General features: G+C 37.6%; 1 protein-coding gene across 1 annotated transcript in view; it reads right to left on the bottom strand.

Moving 5' to 3' along the window:
• LOC136835859 (uncharacterized) overlaps positions 1–27,672 on the bottom strand; it is a 57,907-nt gene that overhangs the window by 9,042 nt on the left and 21,193 nt on the right. Inside the window, 7 exon segments of the mRNA XM_067099704.1 lie at positions 4,439–4,555; positions 9,870–9,977; positions 9,979–10,569; positions 11,230–11,409; positions 15,537–15,755; positions 16,201–16,343; positions 16,390–16,445. Coding sequence (XP_066955805.1) covers positions 4,439–4,555; positions 9,870–9,977; positions 9,979–10,569; positions 11,230–11,409; positions 15,537–15,755; positions 16,201–16,343; positions 16,390–16,445 — 1,414 coding nt within the window.

Below are 27,672 nucleotides of genomic sequence, written 5' to 3'. Positions count from 1 at the left end.
ATATATATATATATATATATATATATATATATATATATATATATATATATATATATATATATATATATATATATTTCTGACATACATCTGTGTGTTGATATTTCTATACACACACATACATATATGTGTGTGTGTGTGTGTGTGTAGTCTGAAAATGCATAGGAAAGTAAGACTGCACATTGGTTATCATAATCACCCACGTGAGGGCTCTAAACAAAAAACCGTAGTTTCTTGCTGTTTGTGAGAGAAAAACTAAAGTAACACATAGCAACTAAAAAAACTCCCTCTTTGTACCCGTGAACGAAACCATAAATGTACGGAGTATTAAGTCATACTAAGCACACTGGTTGGTCTGCGATCTCAGATTGCCTCTCTAGCTGCTGTGACAATGGCTGCAGTAAGATTGCGTGAGATGTTCCACAAAATTCAATCCTTTTCAAGATAAAGAAAGGGGAGAAGCTAAGGAGGCATGCAAGCGAAAAGGGGGTATTCGGATGAGTCACACAGATGAAAACTGGAAAATGAGAAGCAAATTCACACATGAAAAGCCACTTCTACGAAAGGGCACATAAGAACACATAGAATGTACGATTATAAAAACACAATTGAACCCGTTTCTAAAAGCCACTTCTATGAAAGGGCACATAGGAACACAAAGAATGTACAAATAAAAAGTACAATTAAACCCTTTTCTAAAAGCCACTTCTATGAAAGGGCACACAGGAACACAAAGAATGTATAAATATAAAAACACATTCAAACCCTTTTCGAAAATTCACCTCTATGAAAAGACGCACGAGAAAAAAAAAATGGAATAAAAAACTACGTCACATATTAAACCTTTTTTCTCGAAAAAGGAAAAACATCAATCACGAAAAGCCACCTCTATGAAAGGGCAGACATGAAAAAAAAAATTGCACAAGTACATTAGAATATTATAAATTCGTAAACTTCTTATTTGAAATAACACGAAATTCACTTCAAAACTGCTTTCATCTTTTCAGTCTCCCAAGGAAAAACTACGTCTGAGTTTACGTGATATAAAAGAACTTAAAAAAAACTAGTCCTTGTTATTTCGTCAAAGATACACACAAATTCAAAATTCATAAATCACTGAAATAAAGTGTTACAAAAACTATTTGTATTTTCCGTTCAACAGACTCAGTGAAAGCAGTCTTTGTAAAGCGTAATTGAAAAAAAATCTGTGCCCTTGAACTTACGCTGAAAACTGGGAAATTAGTCTAAATATGTCTGCAAACGATACAAAAATAAATAAAATAAAGCAGATGCCACACACTTGCCAGTTTTAGTCTTCCTTCGACAAAGAAAACAAACTTATCTTTAAAAATGGTCTCTACAGTTGCATGATCTGACAGAGAGTAGAGTAGAACCCGTCTTTCTGAATGCATCGTAGTGAAGCTGGTAAATTATTCAACGGGGTTTAATCGAATGGATGATTACAATGCTTTTCACTGTAGTCAGTTTGACAATGAAGTCAGTAAATAATAAAATATGCAGTTTAATCGAATAAATGAATTACGGAGCTTGTCATTGCAGCGCTCTCGCAGGCAAGATAATTGGGTCGGTAAATAAAAGTCTTGGTATTCAGTCAAACAAGCGAGTTGAAGCTTTGTTTTAGGTAAATAGCCACAGCACTACTTATACTTACAGGGCTCTGATTACTTCTGTAGTGCCCCTGTAAGGTAAATACCCACAGCAACACTAAGTACTTAAGAGGGCTCTGATTACTTCTGTAGTGCCCCTGTAAAATAAATATACCCACAGCAGCACTACTTAAACTTATGAGGGCTCTGATTACTTCTGTAGTGCCCTGTAAAATAAATACCCACAGCAGCACTACTTATACTTAAGAGGGCTCTGATTACTGTACTTCTGTAGTCGCCCCTGTAAAACACATATACCCACAGCCGCACTACTTGTACTTAGAAGGGCTCTGATTGCTTCTGTAGTGCCCTGTAAAATAAATACCCACAGCAGCACTACTTATACTTAAGAGGGGTCTGAGTGCTTCTGTGGTGCCCCTGCAAAGTAAATACCCACAGTTGCACTACCTATACTTAAGAGGGCTCTGATTGCTTCTGTGGTGCCCCTGCAAAGTAAATACCCACAGCTGCACTACTTATACTTAAGAGGGCTCTGATTGCTTCTGTGGTGCCCCTGCAAAGTAAATACCCACAGTTGCACTACCTATACTTAAGAGGGCTCTGATTGCTTCTGTGGTGCCCCTGCAAAGTAAATACCCACAGCTGCACTACTTATACTTAAGAGGGCTCTGATTGCTTCTGTGGTGCCCTTGCAAAGTAAATACCCACAGTTGCACTACCTATACTTAAGAAGGCTCTGATTGCTTCTGTGGTGCAACTGCAAAGTAAATACCCACAGCTGCACTACTTATACTTAAGAGGGCTCTGATTACTGTACTTCTGCAGTGCCCCTGCAAAGTAAATACCCACAGCTGCACTACTTATACTTAAGAGGGCTCTGATTACTGTACTTCTGCAGTGCCCCTGCAAAGTAAATACCCACAGCTGTACTACTTATACTTAAGAGGGCTCTGATTACTGTACTTCTGCAGTGCCCCTGCAAAGTAAATACCCACAGCTGCACTACTTATACTTAAGAGGGCTCTGATTGCTTCTGTGGTGCCCCTGCAAAGTAAATACCCACAGCTGCACTACTTATACTTAAGAGGGCTCTGATTACTGTACTTCTGCAGTGCCCCTGCAAAGTAAACATACCCACAGCAACACTACATAAAAAAGGTTGACACAGAAAGACGAAAACTGGCATCAGCGATAGAAAGCGTGTGTTCCATTTCTAAGGGAATCAACTTCTGACCCAGAAGTCCTGGTTTGAGTCATCGCCGCCCTCCACGACGCGGTCTTTCTGCTGGGGCTTTGCGCCACCCGGGTCCTTCTTCCCAGCTCTCCGTCTAGCAGCTGCTGCTGCTGCTGCTGCTGCTACTGCTGTCTCCACCTGAGTTGCGGCAATTCCGTCGTTTGTCAAAGGTTCTCGTTAAGGAAAGCAAAGTATATGGGGACTTTTTTTTTTGTCAGAAATTAGGCATTTTCCCTAGTAAGGGATTGGGTCGGGAGAAACGAGATGATAGTTGCTTCCACGTTCATGATATGCAGTATATAACGCAGTCTGTCTATCTGTCTGTCTCTCTATTTATCTATCTATCTATATATCTATATATATTATATATAATTATGGATATATACCTACAGTATTATTATTTATATATATATATATATATATATATATATATATATATATATATATATATATATATATATATCCAAACAGCGGTGGCCACAGCCAGATATACATCAATGGGGGAATGACATAAAGACTTGACCCATTTTAACAAGCCTTTATGTCCGCCCCCATTTGTATATATATATATATATATATATATATATATATATATAATATATATATATATATATATATATACATACATACATACATATATATATATATATATATATATATATATATATATATATATATATATATATATATATATATATATATATATATATATATATATATATATATAGTTCCCATCCTTATAAACCAGGCACAAGTTTTAACTACTTGAAAAAGGCAGCAGGCCAGGCGGGCGATACTGGTAACTGATCAATGAATACCTAGAAAAGGTGCCTACAGTGTCTCCCAGTTTTACCCAACCTTTCTCATACCCAGAGACGCTTCCTTCTACATAAAACTATATTTCCTGAAAGCTGTCTCGTTTCCATACCAACCAAATGTTCATTCGCTTTCGTTTTTATTTTCAGTTACAGTGATAAATGGCTTTTTTTCTGCCACAGTTCCCGGGCTTAGTCAGCAAACACCACGGCGCATGCGCTCATCAATCAATCCTTAAAGGTTAATGCATCTATGACACCTGGAAGCATGACGTCAACACTGCATATTAATCATTTTCCTTTAGGAAAGTGAATTGGGGACCTTGGGTTACCAAAGTTTACGCTCATTTAAAACCGTCTGCGTTGCAATTATGATCATAAAAATAATACAAATTAATGAAAAACTGTTTCTCAGGTCTATAACCTATTCCTAAGGGAGGACTTTATAATCAGATGTCATTACATAATATGAAAACTCTTCTTTTTCATCTTAATACATATTCGCCTACATATTTAAGGTCGTGAGTACTCACGCACGCACACACATTACGCGTGTGATTGTGCACGTATGTGTGTGTGTACGTGTGTAAATCAAACAATGCCACCCACATAAAGATCTAGCTACATAATTCACTTAAAATCCAGAAGTCTCATACGAAATATAAACGTAAGCTTCTTCATTTAATCCTACGCTCCCTTTATTTCCAAAATTCACATACCCGAAAATGTCCCGCCTGGTCAAGGCGAAAAGTCTAGACTCTCACCTGAGAGGACTCCCAAGCGTACTGGTTCCACTCCTCCTGGGTCAGTGGGTGGTCCGGGGGTTCAGGTACGGGCCGCTGGTGCTGGGGAGGTAGGCGCTCGTTTTCCCTCTTCCATTTCTGTCGAGGGGAAAAGGTATTGCATTGAATTGAATATAGAACTTAGGACAAAGAGCAAGCACTGGGACCTATGAGGTCATTCAGCGCTGAAATGGAAATTGACAGTAAAAGTTTGAAAGGTGTAACAGGAGGAAAGCCTCGCGGTTGCACTGTGAATCAATTGTTAGGAGAAGGTGGAAAGTAAGATGGAAGAAAGAGAATATGAAAGGAGGTACAGTAAAAGGAACGAAAGGGGTCGCAGCTAGGGACCGAAGGCACGCTGCAAAGAACATTAAGTAATGCCTACAGTGCACCGCATGAGGTGCACTGTCGGCATTGCCCCCACACGGGGGCCGGGGACGGGGGATAGGGGAAAAGGTATTGGGTGATTGATAGGGTAAAAAGTAATTGGAGTAAAAAAAAGTGGTGATTGAATGATAGGAAAAAAGTAATTGGGGGATAAAGACGATTGGAAGAAAAAGGTGATTACAAGAAAAATGTTACTGGAGGAAAAGGTAATTGGAGGAAAGAGGTAATTGGAGGAAAAATGTGATTGGAAGAAAAATGTGATTGGAGGAAAATTATGATTGGAGGAGAAAGGTGATTGGAGGAGAAAGGTGATTGGAGGAAAAAGGTGATGGGAGGAAAAAGGTAATGGGAGGAAAAAATTATTGGAGAGAAAAGGTGATGGGAGGAATACAGTAATTAGTGAGATTTTTAAATCGGTCCGGATAAGACAGCATAACCAAAGCCCCACCCCTTCATATTATATATATATATATATATATATATATATATATATATATATATATATATATATATATATATATATATATATATATATATATATATATATATATATATATATATATATATATATATATATATATATATATATATATATTCTTTTTTTGAGCTGGAGGGAAGATAAAAGATGGAGCAGTTATGCAATCGTTGGTGATTTATACTTTACATTTGGTTTCTATCAGTAGAGGGAATAACTAAATTCTTAACAAGGTCGTTACCATTCATTCACAAACCCAGCCTTAGTTCAGTTGGACCAGTTGCAATTTGAATATCATTCACCTCAACAATTTTTCCACTCATATATCAAACTACAGTCTTCGAATGGCAAAGGACAATGAAAAACAACAAGAACTAAACAGTCAATTTATTCGACTTCTCCTTCGTCCTTTCCATCTCAGGAAAGTCTGGCAACTTCCGTGTTTATCTAATTCCATTATTTAAGGAAGAAGACGATCTACAAAGCCAATATTTTCTTTTTTATTTCTGTTTAGTTGTTTATTTTCTAATGCAATGGTTCTTAACATTTTTATTACTACGCCCCTTCCAAGAGTTGGTCCTTCCCTCCACGCCCCCCTTGCATCTATGAGTAAAATTCCCTCTCAGATTTAAAGAAAAATAAAAAAAAATAAAGAGAATGGTTGTTTTTATTCTTTTGGGAATGAATTAGTGAGATACTTGACACTGCTTCTTAACGACTCTTGTTAAGAGAATAACGAATATAAATAGAGAATTTTTTATTTTTCCCTAGGGCTCGCGCTCCCCATCGAAATTGCTGACGCCACCCTAGGGGGTCGCGCCCCCCCAGGTTGAGAACCACTGTTTTAATGGGACGGGGGATTCTGACCATCTCGCTCTCTCCAGCAGGAATATAGATTTCTCCTCCAACAAAAGGGAGAATTACAATCGTCAGTTATGCAAATTATAAATAAAAATCATTCACCTTCGCAGACGTAAACGAAGGGTGAACTGGTATAGACAAAGGAAAAACAACCTGTCAATTAGCCGTTGAAATAATTCGTTTCCTTAATATGGACGGCTTTCCGACCACCGTACACAATAGAAGGAGGGGTGAACAAACTCTATGCTATTTTCCTTCCCCAATTCGCTACCTCACACGAGCCAAGCCGCAGCTATCACGAAATCTACATCGGGAGTGCGTGCGTGTCTTAGCCAATCATAGAAAAACATACTCACGAACACACCTCGGTCAAGTTTTCTCCGCATTAAAAGTAAAAGCCTTATCATAACCTTAAAGCATTTTGTAATGTTTACAAGAGATGAAGAATAACAAACAATATTAATGTCGTGAAAAGATATGAGTCCAATTCATACAAAGTTCAGCCTGTATTTACTCAGTGTTGTGTTATGAGTAATCAATACGTGGCATTTCTCTGAAGGTAGCGCCGTTCAGCGCGCATGTTCAACGTCATTTGTTGAACGGTGTGGTAGGACTGAAGTTTTTATTTTTTTTCTTTCTCGCAATGAGGCACCCGTATACGTACGCACGCACAAACACACGTACACAAATAAACAAGTAAGTCTGACTTTTTTTTTTTTTGCCGTGACAAGGAGCGAGTCACTTCCTTATCTACACATGCATCTTCTTGGAAGTACGCCATGCATGCAAGTGCAATTAAAGACAATGATACGAAGTTGTTGCACTGACAAAGAAACGCACACATACACAAACACACACATATATATACAGTATATATATATAAATATATATATTGTATATATTTATATATATACATAATATATATCATATATATAAATATATGTATATATATATATATATATATATATATATATATATATATATATATATATATATATATGCATGCGTGTGTGTGCGCTCGCGCAATCAGATACTGTTCTACACAAAAAATTTCCAAACGTTCCTCCAGTTCTTGAAAAACTTCCCGTTGAATATTTTGCTGTATCACAGTCTTAAAATAATACGCTGCCCCTATGTGAACGTATGTATAAATCGAAAGACTACAGGACATTCACGATGCTGACCATTTACAAAGGAAAAGGAAAATGTCGACGCATCTGTGTCGCTAAAAACGACACGTTACACATGCGAGGGGACGATATGACTCAGTGAAGCCCAAATTTAAATTTAATTAAAATACGCATAGTTGGGAAGATGAAGTCGCAGCCAATGGCAGCGTGTTCGGAAGTTTCTCTCTCTCTCTCTCTCTCTCTCTCTCTCTCTCTCTCTCTCTCTCTTTATTTTATAATAACTTTGCCATTACTGAATTTGCCATTACTGAATTTTATGTTCCAGAAAAGGGAAGGAATGAAATGGAATGGAATATAATATTTAGGCCAAAGGCTAAGCGCTGGGACTTATGAGGTCATTCAGCGCTGAAACGGAAATTGAAAGGTTTGACAGGTGTAACAGGCGGAAAACCTCGCAGTTGCACTATAAAACAGTTGTTAGGAGAGGGGGAAAGTAAGACATAAGAAAAGAGAATATAAGTGGAGGTAATGTAAAAGGAATAAAATGGGCTTCAGCTTGGGGCCGAAGGGATGCTGCAAAAAACCTTAAGTAATGCCCTACAGTGCCCCGCGTGAGGTACACTGACAGCACTATCCCCCCTACGGGGAAGGGCAAAAAAAAAAACAAAAAAAAAAGAGTGGGTTGCTCTAGTTGCCATCTAGAAAGTAAAATGAAACTGACCCTAGGCAAAATAAATACATAAATAAATAAATAAAATACACAAATAAATATTTAAATAAATAGATAAATATACGAATAAATAAAAAAATAAAAAATAAACAAATAGATAAACATAAATAAATACATAAATAAAAAAAATACATAAATAAACAAGTAAATAAAGAAATAAATATATAAAAAACAAAAATATAAATAAATAAATAAGTAAAAAAACTGAATTTTCATCAGCATTCATCTGAAAGTCTAATGACTCTCCCTAGACCCGAAATCCTGCGATTAATATTTGAGGTATCGTGTCGAGGAAAAGATATTCAAACAAACAAACACCCAAACAAATAAACAAACAAACAACCAAATAAATAAACAAATATCTACACAAACACGCAAACAAACACCAAAACATACAAACATGCAAACGAATATTCAAAAAAACAAACAAGGAAACTCCCAAACAAACACACACACACAAACAACATACAAACAAACACCAAACAAACAAACATATACGCAAACAAACACCAAAACAAACAAACATGAAAACAAATACTCACACTCAAACAAACAAACACACACAAACAAACACCCAAATAAACAAGCAAACAAACAAACATAGAAACAAAGAAACAGGCAGACGACGCAAATAAACACCGTCCGTCCAATTTCTTTTGGGCGAGATAACGACAACACCTGAAGCACTTTCTGCATCTAATTACCTTTTCATATGAGTGTCCGTAATTATCTCCAATCTACTATTTAGCGGTCGTAAAGTGGAGACCCATTCAACGACTGATGGAAGTAACTAGTAACTTGTAGAAACTTATAGTCATCGTTATGCCGGCGCTCTCCGTGGCGGTCACACGGAAGCGACTGATCTTTATCTAGATTCTCCCGTAGGGGGGCAGTGCCATCAGTGCACCTCATGCGGTGCACTGTAGGCATTACTTCAGGTTCTTTTGCAGCTTCCCTTCGGCCCCTATCTGCAACCCCTTACGTTCCTTTTACTGTACCTCCTTTCATATTCTCTTTCTTCCGTCTTACTTTCCAACCTGTACTAACAACTGATTCAGAGTGCAACTGCGACGTTTTCCTCCTGTTACACCTTTCAAATCTTTTACTGTCAGTTTCCGTTTCAGCGCTGAATGACCTCAAGGTCCCAGTGCTTTGACTTTGGTCTAAATTCTATATTCAAGTTCAATTTATCTGAGTCTAACACGATCGATGTTGTAGGAATCATCTTTAATAAGAGATATATTGATCATCTACAACCCTCTGTTGTAGTAAGCGCAACAGGATTGCAATGTAAATTGCATTAATGACGTTAAACTAGAAACTGACAGAAGCTGGAAGTTACTATTTACTATTAGCACATTAAATGCCTCTTCTTCAATAAAGAAATCATGAATGTTTAGCTGTCTATATCAAACTAGGGAACTTATAAAATATTTAATAGGTTTTTCGTTTCATGAATAATATTAAATACTGTACCTTAAAAAATAAATTGGTTAAATGGTAATGGGAATACAGAGGAATGGATAAAGTTCTGAACTCCAAAACTGAGTGATAAGAAATTACGCCTGAAAAATACTTTTTTGTTTTTACTTTAACAGGATGAACAGGTCAGACTGGTCAGCTCTCGAGTTATCGAATTCCACACAGTACATGTGGGACTGCGAAGCCTAACGTATGTAACGGTGCCAACGGAGTGGTGGGTGGGGCAAGACCCATTAAGACTTCGTGGGCCCTCGGTGGGGCATACATTAAAGAACCTCTAGGGAGCAGAGTTCAAAATAATATCAAATGTTACTAACGGAATAACTTAAGTGTCTAAGTTCCCCTTACCTCAAGGCACTGTGGTGTATGTATATTCAAAGACCTGCTGCCGAATTCTCGCCCACAAATATAGCAGACCAACGTAGGCGCCGTGACGGTTCGTGGGGCGTTCTTGGTATCCGCCGTCTTGTTGTTGCTGTCATTGATTATTACCTGGATTAGATCGACGGTCACTGTTCTCCTCGACCTTCTTCGCAACTCGAGGATGGAGTGGAACCCTGGTGCTGGAGTCTTCCTTCGCGTTCGCTTGTCTGTTCTCTTTGCCGTTCTTCCCGTTAGATGGCGGGCTGTTATTCCCCGTGGCGTTGCCTCGCGGCGTGAGCACGGAGTCGCTCTCGAATATCTCCACATTGAAGTTTTTGTCTCCTTTAGATATGGAAGCCTTTTGTTTGAGGATGAATTTCCTGAGTCCCGCCGACTCCTCGTTCTTCGCGTCGTCGTTGTCTTTCGGGGGCTCTTCGACGCTCTTCGACTTGTTGTTCGGCTCTTGGTTGTTGGCCTTCGACCTGTTCTTCTTCTTGGCGTTCTTCTTGTCGTCGTCGAGGCTCTTGCTCTTGTACTTGAGAGCTGTGGGCTTCGTGACGATCAGCTTGCTCTGCTTCGCTTTCTTGTCCTCGGTTTTGGGCTTAAACTTCTGGATGTGGAGGGGATGGCTGTGGAAACGCTCGGGATTCTGCTCCTTCCCACACGTTTGGCAGGGTTCTGGGATCTGCAACGATGGTTCAGGTTCATTAGGCCGATCAGAGGTGCTGCTAGTCTCAGCTTGCGAGCTAAAGCGTAACACATCAGCTTGAATAACACAAAGGCATTAGCAGTAATATCAAAAAGGTTTATTTTAAGGAAGGTTATGTGAATATCGTGAATCAGTTAAATATCTACTTTACTTATCAAACTCTTTTTAGTTCAGTGCAACATTAAATGGCATAATTCAACTTGAATTTCTTAAGACTAACATGAACCACAAACATGAAATACAATTACTGGAAGACTGGTTTCGTCAAAACTTCTTAATCTAACAATCACCGTAACCAAAAGTAGGCGAGGGTTAAGACTTTGTTAGGCTAGAAATTAAGAAAACATAGATAAAATTAGATATGCTTCACTAACCACAACAAAGCCCAAATGAAGCAAAACATAACGATAACTGTGACAAAAAAAAGTAGCAACGAAAAAAAAAGCGTTCCTTTTTTCCTTTTTTGTAAAGGAGGGAAAATATTAGAACCATCACGGAACCTACATAAGAATCCCATGAAAAGCACTACTTCCCATTGACATGCTTACATACATACATACATACATACATAGCAAACACAGGAACTGTATATATACAGATATATATAAAAAGAGCCACATCGCCCCCGTTCACTACCTTAATCTTATGCTTAGGCCCCGTGAAAACTTCTTCTAGCGGCCTCCGTCGTCCCCTCGGAATGAAGCTTCTAAGGGAAGAAGTCTTCTTGGAAGGGCGGAAGGAATTCTGTGAGGTAATCACTGGCACTGCGATGTGTCTGGACGGCCGTGGAAGGCGCATGGTCGACGGGCGGGTTATCTATTCGGACCAAACAAGAGCAAGAAACGTGTGAGCTTTCCACGCCAAGGCGAGCCAGACAAGCTTTCTCCCATCCTCTTCACATTTCTGTTCTCCCCACGATATCATCTCAAAATCTCTATATCCTAACTAGTGTGGGTAAGGTTGGTGTTTTTATATATATACTGTATATATATACATATAATGGTAGTAATGTACTTATATACAATTATGTATGTATGTATATCTTACACATATATCTAATCTACTCCGATGACACAGGACGGATAACTAATGTAACTTTTCACTGGCTGATACAAGAAGAAAAGGTGGCTAGAATACTCCACGTGGGTCAATAATAAACGCAAATTTCCTAGCCTATCGAAATTCCAAAATGGTCGTAATTTTCCCAAGATGGCAGACACCTGGCTTGTAGATTGTACCGCGCTGACGAACAAAACTGACTGAATTGTCCACTCAGGTCTTGGCAAGTCTTTAAATGACACAGACACAGGTTCTGCCATGACATGGATTGTTTAATGATTCCTTAGTGAATCAAGAGATTATAGCTACAGCACTTGCACTTTCCAGTGTATTCCTTGTTGCAGCCACTTTTTGGTCAAATAGCTCGGTATCTCTGGCTATTGTAGCAAATCTTGTCCCAATACATGTACCAAGTCCAGCTAAAGTTGGTGGCAATGAGTCTTACAACCTCTGTTTAAGGACAAAGAGGTCAAGCCTTGAAATACTGACAGATAAAATAAATGTCTATATGTTGCGACCACAAATCTCTCCGGGGCCTGCATGTTACTTCTATCCATCACAGATGGACAAAACTGAGTTCTGCATATGTGTACAAATCCACTGTTTGTCAAGTATATGTCTTTGTTTTGCCACGAAATGCCGACACAACATAACCTGCTCTTAATGTATGAAAGAACAAGCTTTCAGGTGTCTTCTTTGGTCCTATGACAGGTTTTCCCTCAAGTCGAAATTCACTCGTATCCTGCCAAGGGTAAGTTACACCCAGAATGGCCCCTTTGGATTGAAATGTTCCTTCTCGTGCACAGACACTCTATGTGTTACCCTCGCCTAGTATTGCCAATGAACCAAAATGGTTTGCTAGGATGTGGCTGCCATTGTGCATTTGCGACCTCTACAAGCCATAAATAAGAGCTGGTTGAAAAGTGAGAGTTGTGTAGGTGTTCATTCAAAGGATGTGGCTGACTGCATACACAAAAGCAGTGCTTCTACTGCTACTACTTCTTCTAAGTCATAGGAATCTTGACATTGGAATGGCTATCCCAAACAGTATATTATAATTAGGCGATGAGTTGTCACTGATGAAAATTCTACATTCTCTTGTAAGGTGGAATTAGCTTCTGAATGGGCATAAAATACATGGCATGACACCATTGTCTCTTTAATCTTAAAACAATGCCACAAGTTATTTATCTTAAATAAAACAATGGTCATTTTGGGAAACAGCTAACATATCTGAAATCTAAGTAAATTTCCTCAGTACATCTGGTTTCAAAATTATCTGAATGAGTCAGTGTTACTCGGACAATTCAATCAATTTCAGTCAGGGAAAGTGGAATTTTACAAACCAGATGGCGTCATCTTTGAAAATGGTGACAAAGTTAGATTCTCAGAAGATCGGATATTTCGCCTAACAGTGATCTTTTATTGATCATTCACGTCGACTTTCATTCTTGTATCAACTTATGAACGATCTTGGCCACACTTGACGGGCTGAGTAAAATTTATATCAAACTGAACTTGGGGCCAACAACATTACCCTAAAGAAGGTACGTGGGTAGTTTCTGGGAGAGGATAAAAAAAAAGAAACTAAATAATAAACGCACATAAAAAGGGATACCGACAGGAATGTCGAGAGTATGAAAAAGGGATAACTATAGGAAACATCGAATTTATGGCAAAGGAATGAGGAAACATTAGACACCAACTGACATCATACAAAACTTAGATAAACATACAAAACGAAGAAGCATGAAGACTAAGAAACACAGAAGTAGTGAAAGTAACTGAATGAATTCAAATGACAAACAGGGGAGATGACGATGAATCAGCAAGATGATAAGAGATAACCAAAAGGAAGGAAAATACTGTGACTTTCTGGTGATATCCCCAAACCCTGCAGCCAGGAAGAGGATAAGGAAGGTATAAATTTGAGGTCTTTAGTGTACACATGGACAGGACACTGTATAATATGGTAAAAAAAAAACTACAAGGGCTGCTAACTAAAGCAACGGAACTATGGAAAAATGAACGAAAAACACTGACAATTAGTCCAACTGAATCAAATTATATAACAGGATGAAGGATCGTGGTTAAGAATGACCTCAAGTGCAAGAACAACATAGACAGAGTGAGCTTTGTGATAAGGCACAGAAATGGACATATCTCATGATTTTGCTCACTGGGCTGGGAATATTTCCATCAGCGTAAACTGGTTGATTTGGCAGAGGAATCTGAAGCGATAGGTCCAGCTGTTTGGGTAAAGCATGAGAATTAGCCTAGAGAGTTGTTGGACTTGAATTCCTAAGTAGAGCTTAGAGCAGAAAATGCTGATTCTGGGTCACACACGAGACTGAAAGGGAACTTCCTCTCATCATACGAGTATGCTTCTTGTAAACAGGAAAAATGACAGAAATCCGAACAAGAAACAGAGAAGGGGTGTAAATTTTGCAAGGAAAAAGTTAAAGAAGATTTAGAAATGTGTTAAATTTCTAAATATATAAACTGAAAGAAAACAAAAGTAATGAATGTAAAGGGAAGAAGGCAATACATTATATACTATGTTAAGTAAGAACAAGTGACGTGTTCATGTACCTTCTTTTAGTAGTAAACAAGATATAAACTTGAAGCGAAAACTTAAAAAGAAAAACGAGTAATGAGAAGGAATGAAAGTCCTTATGTTTCAAAAGAGAGTTAAAAAAGTGAATAATTAGACTTCTTTGATTAAGTTTAACACTTTTGGGATCAGAGAAATGGAAAGGGGGAAACTTCAGAAAATCAAGTTTGCATTAGATATAAATGAGGTTATCCCTCAGACGGTGAAAGAAAGGAACTGATATTGGAAGTAATTATTAGGGGTGTTGTACTCAACAAACACCACATGGAAAGGGTCATGCCATTAGAAGCAGCGACTAAAGACAGGACAGAGGATGAAGAAAGATGAACTTGTGTGATTTAATAGAAGATTGAAACGAATTGAAAGGGCAAACAAAGGCTAGAGGAGCGAATAGAAGGGAGAGAGCCGTAATAATAATAATAATAATAATAATAATAATAATAATAATAATAATAATAATAATAATAATGGAGAACCAAATCCGCAGTTATGTATATGTACATATATTTAAAGATAAATCAATATAGATGGCTTTCGGGAACTTGATAAGGGGAACCGAACAAGTTCCCGAAAGCTATCTATATTGACTGATCTTTAAATATATGTACATATACATAACTGTGGATTTGCTTCTCCATTTTAAGACTCATGCTACTAGAGTATTTCTTAAATAATAATAATAATAATAATAATAATATTTCAATTTACCCGTAAGTGGACACTAAGTGTCATACCTCAGCCAAATGCTGCAGCTGACTGAAGGCTACTAGCTCAGTTCAGTAACCTAACTTAACACAGCCTTTAATATGACAACATTTAGATGGGAATCCCTACTTGAACGACTGATACAGGCGGGAAATAACAAATGCCAGTTTTCTATCACTCCTCAGCAGATGCCCATGATATGTATGTATGCATAATGTATTTTATATATATATATATATATATATATATATATATATATATATATATATATATATAGTTATATATAATCGACGGACCCTAATACAAATATACTTCTTCGTGAAGTACAATATCCCAGCAACATACTGTACGTTCATTAGATATTCTAGATATGTCACCTATCTCTATCCATTGCAAATCCATTCACATACGCTAAACATCACGGTGGCAATGTCGGCACTACAGCCTTCAGGGTTTTTTTTTTTTATTTCGAAGCGTCATAAAACTATCAACAAATATTTCCACTTTGTGTATCACTCCCCAACCCCTTTTAGTCTAACCCAACACTCGGCCACTCAACACCTACCCTCCGATTCTCGGACTCGGAGTCCCCCGAGGTGGCATCGTCCTCGAAGGGACTCTTGCTCTCGAGAGAGGAAGGCGTAGACGACGAGGTGGTGAAGTCGCTGGAGTAGTCGCTGCTGGAACCTGCTGGTGGGTTTTCGCTGGAAACCAGCACTTGGTCTAGCATGTCGCGCGTCAAGACGCTCATGTCCACTCGGTCTCTTAGGCTCATGTCTAGGACCTGGGGTGGTGGCGCCGTCATGCGCGGTTTTAGGGAGCAGTTAGTATGCAGGTTAGTGTTACAGTTAGAATTTGAAGCCTCTGCATTAGATACTAATATGACAAGCTCACTATGTTGTTAGTGGTTATGCATATCACTAAAAGAGCTTTACCTTGCAAACTACTGAGAGAGACATTTGAACTATTGTTCATAGAAGATATTAAGAGCTAGTTCCTCATCGAATAGCAGACTGTAAACTCATTTAAGCAAGGAGATATTGAAAACTATTCCACATCAAATGGCAGACTGTAATCTCAATTAAGCATGGAAGGGCTGTTGTTAATAGCAGATATTAAGAACTAGTTTCTCATGAATAGTCAGACTATAATCTCATTTAAGGATATTCCAGTCTAAGCTCCACATCCATGACAGAAGCGAAAAAGGAGGCAAAAGTGGTAACACTGACCTTTGGCTTGACGAGAGTGGCCGTGCTAGGGCGGTTCTTCTTGCCACCTTCAGTAAAGGAAGCTGACCTCGGACGACCATCCGGGCGGTGGGAAGCCGGGTTTTTCGGGTGGGACCAGGAGGTGCTCAGTTCATCCGGGGTCGCTCAGTGTTGGGATGCCTTGGCTGTGGGGAGACATGGCCCGCTCACCTCGCCCCATGGCCCAGGTGCCCAGCCCGGTGGCGAAAGGGGTTCGCTCCGCGGCTCTGAAATAATTGGGAGTAGGGTAAGTTAATGAGTCTTGAAAATAACTATAGCACGTAATTCTCTTAAATCTGTATCCTTTAACCTCTGAATCAAAGAGATAGAATATAATATTTAGGCCAGAGGTCAAGCGCTGGCACCTATGAGGTCATTCAGAGCTGAAACAGAAATTGACAGTAAAAAGGTTTGAAAGGTGTAACAGGAGTAAAGCCTCACAGTTGCACAATGAATCAACTGTTAGAAGATGGCGGAAAGTAAGATGGAAGAAAGAGAACATGAACAGAGGTACAGTAAAAGGAATGAAAGGGGTTGCAGCTAGGGGCCGAAGGGATGCTGCAAAGGACCTCAAGTAATATCTACAGTGCACTGCACAAGGTGCACTAACTGCATTAAACCCCCTTATGGAGTCTGAATCAAAGAATGAACCCACTACAGAGAGAATTTCCTTAGCACCATCTGAATTCTATACCTACAGAGAAGCCCTTCAGCAGCATATCAACCCCTTGAGCACAGTGCCATTCACCTATATCTTGCAGGCACTCCCTACCCATCTGCTCTATCTTCCCCTTGACATTTTTAAATTACACACCCTTTTCATTAACCATTTGTCCTCCATTCTCTCAACATGACCAAACCACTTCAAAAGAATTCTGGTCCATAATATCCTTCTACTAACCTCTTTACCTCACATTCATATTTTCAAAATTATAATCCTTTCTAACATTCTTATTCCACATAAACTACACATACAGTTAATCTCAAAATCTCTTACATTTGTCCTTTCATCCACACTCAAAACCCTCAACTCATGCCATAAAGGAGAGATGGCTTTACATTTCCTTCATACGTCACAACTTTGGCTTCCATAGACACTTATTTTTTCTTCCAAACCTTCTGCAGCGAACCTGCTGCCTCTCTTGCTTCATCTGTCCTGACACTCACCTCCATTACATTCATAAACAATTACCCATAGAAGACAATAACTTCCAAAACTGCCGCCACTCAAAGTGACAATCATTTCTCGATGGTCCTAACTTCAATTTAAACTCAGTAATCTCATTATTTACTCTTATTTATATGTATATATATATATATATATATATATATATATATATATATATATATATATATATATATATATGTGTGTGTGTGTGTGTGTGTGTGTGTATACCAAAATGCAGTTACCATTGATTCATATTCATTATAAAGTAGGAGCATGACAGTGTCTGGTTCGTGTATCCTTGGAGATCCCATATCAGGCGAAACTGCATACTGTGAACTCAATCATGTACACATACACACACTTACACACCAACACCCACACTCATACACACAAAGACACATATATGTGTGTATATACATATACACACAAAGACACATATATGTGTGTATATACATATGTGTGTATGTGAGTGTGTAACTTCATACTTTCAGATATTACGCAATGAACACCCCAACGATATCTAATTCACTTCTTGGGAATAACTAACAGCCAAAGGGAGTTACATACGGTAAACGCATGTCCCCCGATCAGGATTCGAACCTATGCCTTTTTGGGTCTGGTGACCTGTAGCGATTTAAAAAAGGCATAGGTTCAATTCTTGGTCAAGGCCCATGAACTTTTCATATATACCTCCCTTTGGAATGAATAATTCCCAAGAGGGTACAGAGAATATATTTATATATATAATCTAATATATATACACATATATATTTGTATGTATATATATATATATATATATATATATATATATATATATATATATATATATATTTATTATGTATATCTATATATGTAATCTAACATATACACACATATATACTCATACCTATAACTATATATATATATATATATATATATATATATATATATATATATATATATATATATATATATATATGTAGTGTGTGTGTGTATGTGTGTGTGTGTGTGAAAGACTGTAGTTAGGAGAAACGAACATACGTAAGCATGCCCCGCACACACACACATATACATTTACAAATACATATTTACATACATGTATATTATGAATGATCTCACACACCTTAAAACCAGAGAAAAAAATAACTTGCATAAAATGCACAGAATAATTATTATGATCATAATTTATGCCCTAAAGAAGAATACGGACAGGAACCTAGTGAAGCCTCTATGTCAGCCAACACCGGCGAAGAAGAAGAAGAAGAAGAACATAAACAAACCGTCGATCGAAGAGCTTCCGTGACATCACAAAAGGCTGTGACGTCACGTGGCTTGCCAGCGGCCCTTGATTGAGCTTTTGTATTGCCAGTCGGCCTCTTTCCAATTATGACTCTTAGACCGTATTGAGCGGAAAACCAGTAATGAGTTACGGAATGATTATTGTAACTTAATGATGAAAAAACGTACGTTTTCGAGTAGCTCTGGAATTTCGTTTCGTAACCATAGCAACGCCAGACAATCACTCAACATGCACGAGACTGCTATAGTTACGTAAGTCATGAAATGTTGATAGACCATACATAGATACATACATGAATAGTGTTCATCTCCTGAATTATACAGTTACTATTACACAGCAAAAACGTACACAAAGCCTAGGCCTACCATTACACAAATCAATATGTAAGGTAAACATTGCTCCTGGGACCAATAATTGCAATGTCATTGTGGTTTTTCCTTTTCACATTTAAGACGAAAGAATGACTTGACTGCCCATGCAAGAACGTCTGGCATTGCCATCGCTTGGAAATGATGACAAAAGACTGACGAAAAAAAAAAAACGAAAAAAGAGTCTTTTATTCTGATCACGACGTTGCCCTTTCGCCTCTAGGCTGAGCAACTTGCTCGTAATTCTCGTTTTAGTTTTCTGAAAAGAAAACTATTGTGCCGGCTTTGTTTGTCCGTCCGCACCTTTTTCTGTCCGCACTTTTTCTGTCCGCCCTCAGATCTTAAAAAATACTGAGGCTAGAGGGCTGCAAATTTATATGTTGATCATCCACCCTCCAGTCATCAAAAATATCAAATTGCAGCCCTCTAGCCTCAGTAGTTTTGATTTTATTTAAGGTTAAATGTAGCCATAATCTTGCATCTGGTATCGATATAGGCCAGGCCACTGCCAGGTCACTACCAGCCCGTGGTTAAAGTTTCATGGGCCGCGGCTCATACCGCATTGTACTGAGAACACCGAAAGAGATCTATTTTCGGTGGCCTTGCTTACACGATGTACAGAAAACTCGATTGCGCCGAAGAAACTTCGGAGCATTTTTTACTTGTTTATTCTCTGTCATCTTCATTCTTTTATTTTTCGAATTGAGGACCGCTGGGATGGGCCTGAAGGAAAGTGGGAGAGGAAGGATCTGGAGGCGTCCAAGACGTCTCTTACAAGAAGACAGGTTATAGGAATGAGGAACCTCAAAAGGAAGCACAGAGGGGAAAATGGAGTTTATGTTATCCTTTAAAAATAATTGGCCATTTTCAGTTCACTAGTTTCCGAAACGGATCAGTGTCATTTATTTTAAGCTACGTACAGCCATTTTGCAAGCAGATTGATGACTTACTTTACTAAGCAGTTTAGTATAAACGAATTCCGAGAAAATGAGTTGCCAAAAGATACATTTATATCTGCCAGATCCAGTAAAGAAATACATTACCAAAAGATTAACTAACTGTATCGTTACTTGAGTTGCATAGCATTTGAACTTATTTTCATTAGAACTAAAGAATGGCAGAAGGTGGATAGACAGCGTATGTTTATTTGAATTAATATATTCATGCATGGATTTGTATACAGATATATATTCAAAATATTACACCACAACCGAATTCATAGCAGATAAATGTAAGATAGGGAAACTTTGATAGAAAAAAAACTGAGCTCTTAAAAACACTTGAAAGCCGGTAAAACTTATACAACGCAATGCCTGGGGTTAAAGCCTCTCTCTCTCTCTCTCTCTCTCTCTCTCTCTCTCTCTCTCTCTCTCTCTCTTGAGAAAGCCGAACTGTCTACACCCTGGTACAATGAAAAAATAATCTTTCTTTTAAAACTTTTCACAGTAGTAGTAGTAGTAGCAGTAGTAGCAGCAGCAGGAGGGATAAGCCTTTGAAACGGCTCTCTCTTTCTAGCAATTATAGCAGTGTCATGGCCAAGCCGTCATGCACAGCACTGCGTTATCACGATCAAAGAAGCTGGAATAACAACCATTATTTTGTCCTCAAGGTTTCATTCGTGTACGGCCACTACGCAAGGGCAGTTGATACTTCGGAAACGTGGTATTAAAAGGACGGTTCTGTTTTCAAGAGAACTGTAGCAAAATAATGTAGATAAAATCATTGTGGCTGTAGAAAAATCATATAAATAAAAATAAAACTCCATTTCACTGCTTGGATTAATTTCCACAAAAACTGATCGTAAGTGCATACATTAAAACTTTAGAAAATTTGTGCTTGCGTTGATTACATCTTAATCGATTACCGCAACCAAACATGAAACGTCGATAGATGTATGACGAAAAGGAACTTTCAACATCTCGCAAGACATCGACCAAAGAACCTCCTTCAAATCTCTCATGAAGACAATACGCCTTTACACCGAATAATCAGATGATTTTAGACAATATAAGACTTGTCACTGGTATATTACGGCACTGGCACTGACGAATGATAACAAAAAAGACCTTGTGAAAAGTTAAAATATGTCATTTAATCCAATCACGTTTTTTGAAACGAAAGAGAACCGAGATGGGCGCGAATGCTCCCCAAATTAGAACTCTATCGGTATCAAGTTCCGCGTGCTAATGTGACCACGGAAACAAAATTTATCTTTAAATAAACAAGAGAGAGAAGACCACCACTTATTAGATGGAGAACGGGAAGGGATTATTATCATTATTATTATTATTATTATTATTATTATTATTGGAGAAAAAATCCACAGTTATTTATAAGTACATATATTTAAGGCTAAATCTGTACAGATAACTTTCGGGAATCTGTTCGAACAGATTCCCTAAAGCTATCAGTACAGATTTATTCTTAAATATATGTACACATATACATAACCGTGGATTTGTCCGTCCTTTCAAGACTCATGCTATTATAAGTATTTTTTAATTATTATTATTATTATTATTATTATTATTATTATTATTATTATTATTATTATTATTACTGGAGAAACAAATCCACAGTTATGTATGGGTACGTATGTTTACAATAAATCTCTGTAGAGATTTATTTCCATTTATAAATTTACTTACATAGACATACCAGTGGATTCATTTCTTCTTTCAAGACTCATGCTACTATGAGTATTTTAGTATTATTATTATTATTATTATTATTATTATTATTATTATTATTATTATTATTATTATTATTATTATTATTATTATTATTATTATTATTGCTTTTTTTTCTTCTTTTTTGGTCTATCACAGTCATCCTATTCGACTGGGTGGCTTTTATAGTGTGGGGTTCCGGGCTGCATCCTGCCTCCTTAGGAGTCCATCACTTTTCTCACTATGTGCGCTGTTTCTAGTAGCACACTCTTCTGCATTAGCCCCGGAGCTGCTTCGGCATCTATTTTTTTCCAGATTCCTTTTCGGGGATCTTGGGATCGTGCCTAGTGTTCCAATGATTATGGGTACAATTTCCACTGGCAAATCCTATATCCTTCTTCTTCTTCTTCTTCTTCTTCTTCTTCTTCTTCTTCTTCTTCTTCTTCTTCTTCTTATTATTATTATTATTATTATTATTATTATTATTATTATTATATAAAATACCTGGCGCCCAGGTGGAGTTCTGTGAGTGAGGAAGAAACTCGTTTAGAACGTGTACGGGAAAACTGACTTAGGTCCAAAAAGAAAAGTTTCCAGCCACTTCTGCCGGTGGGAAAGCTGGAAGGAAAACTTTCACCTAAATCCAGAGAGAGCAACACAAGTAATTTATTAAAAAGTCTTCCAGAAGGTCGTAAAGGCATCTCACTAAAAAGCAATGCAGGGAGTATATAAAAAAATAATTAAATAAACCTTTTTCACCTCAAGAATGTTTTAATTTTTTTTTCTTTTTTTTGGAAGCGAAAGTTAAATTTCTAGATTCCCAGATACTGAGAGAGTAAAGACGACTTATATGTATGAGAAGGTTTCTCGGATTTTTCGTAAGTAATACACCAAACTTCGCCTGCTTTAGTCAAGAGACGCTAATGCTCAACAAACAGACCTCATAAAACATTTATGTAGCAGTTCTAACTCTTAAGATTCAGCCTCGGGGTCACTGTAAGTCACAATTATTATATATGAGAAGACTGGTTGAACTAACAGATTCTGTAGACTTGGCGTTGCTCTACGAAGTGGTGCCTGACTAACAAATTTGTCACAAACACTGATTTCCAAAGGATAAATAAGTTTTTGGCAATCATCAATGGCTCCCATATTTGCTATGCTTCTATTTCGAAGGACATTAAGGCTATTACCTACCTACTTATCTGTTATCAATTTAACAAGCTATAAATTAAATACGGTTTCAGTTATAAGTCACTTTGACATGCCAGAGGAGATGGACTAATATAATATGCTCGTTCCAAATCTTTGTGAACTGTCAGTTCCGATACCAAAGAAGAAGAAGAAGAAGAAAGAAGAAGAAGAAGAAGAAGAAGAAGAAGAAGAAGAAGGAAGAGGAGGAGGAGGAGGAAGCGTGACTCAGATGGAGAATTTCCTTGGAGAATTTTGTCCCTAAAAGATGGGTATCAGCACGTGATGGCCTTCCGAGACAAGACCTTGGGAAACGAGTTTCTCGACAAGACGCAGACACGAAACAAGACAATACGAAAGGCCTAAAGAAAGTGTGTCTCTTACAAGAGTCTTATCTGCAGTCACCATCATAATGAATCTTGAGGCTGAAATTCATTATGCGATGCGTTGGCTGTAAAGCGACCATCGATCGCCAGTCTGTTGTGATAACAGAACGGTAGCGATTTGCTTTGAAGTGACGTCACACAGCGACCTTCCAAGGTCGCTTCTGATGTGGTGAGATCATCAAAGGTCAAGTCATTTCAAGTTCAAGGGAACTTTCGGCCTTTTGACAAATCAGGTGAATAATATGTACGTATAGCGAATACGTATAATTCAAATATACACCATGTGTCAAATCAGACTTGCTACATAAACTAACTACAAAAACAGTTGCATAAAAGCTTGTTTGCCTTTATCTAAAATTCTTTAAAATTCTATATTAGTTCACGCGTTATTCCCAATTAATATTCTCGTCTGCAAGGACTTTACTTCTCGTGCAAATAACGCTTCATTCAATTACGTCAAGAAAAGCTATAAAGTGCTGCTACTGATTTATTGTCTAGCCTTGCGCATGCGCACAAATCCACAGCTGCAATAATCGTAATCATAATATAAAATAATAATTCACAGTCTAAATGTGAATTATTTTTTATTCACTTTTTTCTTATTTATTCTTTTCTTATTTTTCGTTTTGGGACCGATGTTCGAAATATGAAACACAATACTACCATAACGGGGAGAGAGAGAGAGAGAGAGAGAGAGAGAGAGAGAGAGAGAGAGAGAGAGAGAGAGATCAGTTCCAAAGAGGCTAATTCCACATGAGTACATAGGAATACTTACGAATACTCTGATTCATCGAAAGCCACCGAGTGAATTACTTTAATTTTTTTTTTTTTCAATATATTTCGAGTTAAGTGTTATTGTACTGGGTCAGCAACTGACTTTCAACTGTTCAGTGGACTAGAGCATATAAATACACCTTGCACCCATCTTTCTATCGTACAATAATACAGCTTGCACCCATCTTTATATCATTCAGTCTGTGATCATGTCAAGCGAAGACGGGATTATTATTATTATTATTATTATTATTATTATTATTATTATTATTATTATTATACAATCGGTAAAAACATCACGACTGCTCCAGCAGTTATAAAAATTTTCCGATATTCCCCATTCCCTAACAAGATATTTGGCTAAATTTTTAAACATTTCTTTCTTTTATCAACCTCACATTTGCTACTGAAAGTCACTAAATGGCTAACGTATTTCCAAAATTATTTACAAACCCTTACCACAGAGCTAACTTGACTTTAAATTGTCCTTCAAACTCCCACCCAAAGGAAGAGATATCCTGCGTGAGGACAGAGAATCTAGACTACAGGTTCCTTACAAAATATAATAAAAGAGAATTGGGCGTTGGGTTAACGTCCAACCTTGCAGGACTCCGCGAGGGACCTGATACGAGCGGTATTATTCCACATCGGGACCCGGAAACCAAGGTGGTGAGTGGTTCCTAAAATTTGCAGTTATTTATTTATGAGTTACGTCGATTCACGACATACGATTACTTATTAATCAAACTCTTTAAAGAACTACGAATCTGCTCTCTATCGTCAAAACAGATGGCAAAACTATCTGAAAAAATGTAGCCAGCCCTAGGAGGCAAAACTATCTGAAAATGATACGTTAAATTAACCAATAGAAGTGAACTTGCTATGATTTATTTCAAACACCGTATGTACATTTCCATTTCCCCGGCTATTAACACGCTTGAATTCAAAACCAAATATATATGTAAATAAACAGCAATTTCGTGAAGAGCTGAAAATACTTTTTTTTTATAGCCGAATAAAGTGAAACTGGACGTAATTAACAGGTGATCATTGAAAGTAAATATCCACAATCACTAAACTAAATAGCTGCAACAGAGTTCAATGCATATTTAAGCAGGAACATACGTGAAACTCATAGTGCATCAATATAAGCGACTCCCCGTAGTGGGGGTAGGGCCGTCAGTGCACCTCATGTGGTGCACTGCAGGCATTACCTAAGGTTCTTTGCAGCATGCCTTCGGCCCCTAGCTGCAACCCCTTACGTTCCTTTTACTGTAGCTCCTTTTATATTTCCCCTTCTTCCATCTTACTCTCCACCCTCTCCTAACAATTGATTCTTAGTGCAACTGCGAGGTTTTCCTCCTGTTACACCTTTCAAGCTTTTACTGTCAATTTCCACTTAATCGCTGAATGGCCTCATAGGTCCCAGTGCTTGGCCAGTAGCCTAAATTCTATATTCAATTAAATTCAATGTAAGCGACTAACGTTTTGGTTATTGCAGGTTCATTTGCATAGCTAAGAAATAAAATCTATCCGTGCAGTCTTCAACTGAGAGACAAAGGGTTTGCAAAGAAATACACCTATTAAATAATAAACGATGACATAATGAAAATAAATAACTTTCCCTTTCCACGATGAATGAGGAGATAAAAATGGATGAAAATAAGAAATGTCTTTTTTTTATAAGATACACAATAATATATCAATAGAATGTGAGACTTTATAAAAATGTATAAAAAGCTTTCGAACCCTATCCTGGATTCATCTTCAGTTATATTATTGCAGACCTTATACAAAATTACTCCTGTTCTCGGCATTAAGAGTTCTACACAATATATTGGTTATCTTTAGCTGCGAGGCAAGGAATGTTCATATCAATTTTAAGTAAACATTAAACAAAAGCATGACAAGACAATCTTATTTCCTCCATTCATTCGCGATAAAAGAGAAGGAAATGGCAGAAAGACAACAAGAAATAGAAGATGTCTCCTGGCATGTCGACCAGACATTCATATACGTCGCGAGACAGAAGGTCGTTTTTCAGACCCTGATTACACAATCATCGTTTTCTCTAGCAAGATTAACCTTAAACATCCAACATGTTACCATGCCATGCGTGCACGAGTCTTCTTAAGAGGCATATTTTTTTTCAGCAAGATATTGGAATTGGAATATAAAATTTAGGCCAAAGGAGAAGCGCTGGGACCTGTGAGGTCATTCAGCGTTGAAGAGGAAATTGAGAGTAAATGTGGTTTTAAAGGTGTAATAGGAAGAAGACCTTGCAGATGCAATATGAAACAATTGTTATGAGAATGTGGAGAGTAAGTTGGAAGAAAGAGAATATAAACGGAGGTGCCGTAAGAGGAATGAAAGGGGAACTATGCTTAAAGTCTTGGAATGCAAGTTTGATAGAAATGGGTGCCAGTGACTGACAAATGATTGATTAGTATAAGACAATGAGAATGAGTGTGACACGAGCAGTGATGGACCACCAGCCTTATGAAAATAACTATCGTGGACCATTTCTTTCTCAAGTGACGATAAATAAAGCATGGACAATAAGTATTCTGGATCAAAATATATTTCTTACAAGAGATTTACAACCTAAAGATTGTCATTATACTTTTTGAACGGAATACAATAAAATGAATGGTCTGTTATTTCATCCGGGTAAAATTGTTCCTACAGCATTTCAGTAAATTTAAAAATATATATATACCAATCTCCACTTTATTATCAAATATAGTGAACGTCCTGTGGACCGCCCAAAATTCATCATGGACCACCAACTGAGTCCCACTGGACAAGAGGAACACATTCCATGGGGAGAATATTACTAATTAAACATCAATAAGTTAAGACAGTAAAAACGACTGCTATAGCGTACGAAACAAAAACAAATGACAGATAAGGCCATGTAATACATAAACAAGTAAAAAATGCGCCGGAGTTTCTTCGGCGCAATCGAGTCTTCTGTACAGCAGCTACAGCGTATAATCAAGGCCACCGAAAATAGATCTATGTTTCGGTGGTCTCGTTATAATGCTGTATGAGCCGCGGCCCATAAAACTTTAACCACTGCCTGGTGGTGACCTATCCTATATCGTTGCCAGAAGCACGATTATGGCTAACTATAACCTTAAATAAAATAAAAACTATTGAGGCTAGAGGGCTGCAATTTGGTATGCTTGATGATTGGAGCAAGGATGATCTCCATACCAATTTGTAGCCATCTAGCCTCAGTAGAAAAAATGCAGACAGAACAAAGTACGGACGGACAGACAAAGCCGGCACAATAGTTTTCTTTACAGAAAACTAAAAGGGAAGGTCACTGATTTGTATTTTGAATGTTAACAACATTCTCATTTGACAATGAGTGATATCACTATTTCAAACTTACAGAACTAAACACTTTATTTGATACTGAATCATATCACTATTTTTACCTTATTTTCACTTACAGAACCCATTTATATCGAATTAAATACAATCTGTGGGTCTTACGATAGGTTGGCCGAGCGTGCATACAAAAATTCAGTCCGAATTTCGTTAAATAATAGTTTTAAGAACTTTCCAAACTACAAGAACTTTCCAGCTGATTGTTAAATTCTCTCTCTCT

This window comes from Macrobrachium rosenbergii, chromosome 55, assembly GCF_040412425.1.
Source record: "Macrobrachium rosenbergii isolate ZJJX-2024 chromosome 55, ASM4041242v1, whole genome shotgun sequence".
NCBI classification, from domain to species: Eukaryota; Metazoa; Arthropoda; class Malacostraca; order Decapoda; family Palaemonidae; genus Macrobrachium; species Macrobrachium rosenbergii.
This window is presented reverse-complemented; position numbering and strand designations above follow the sequence as displayed.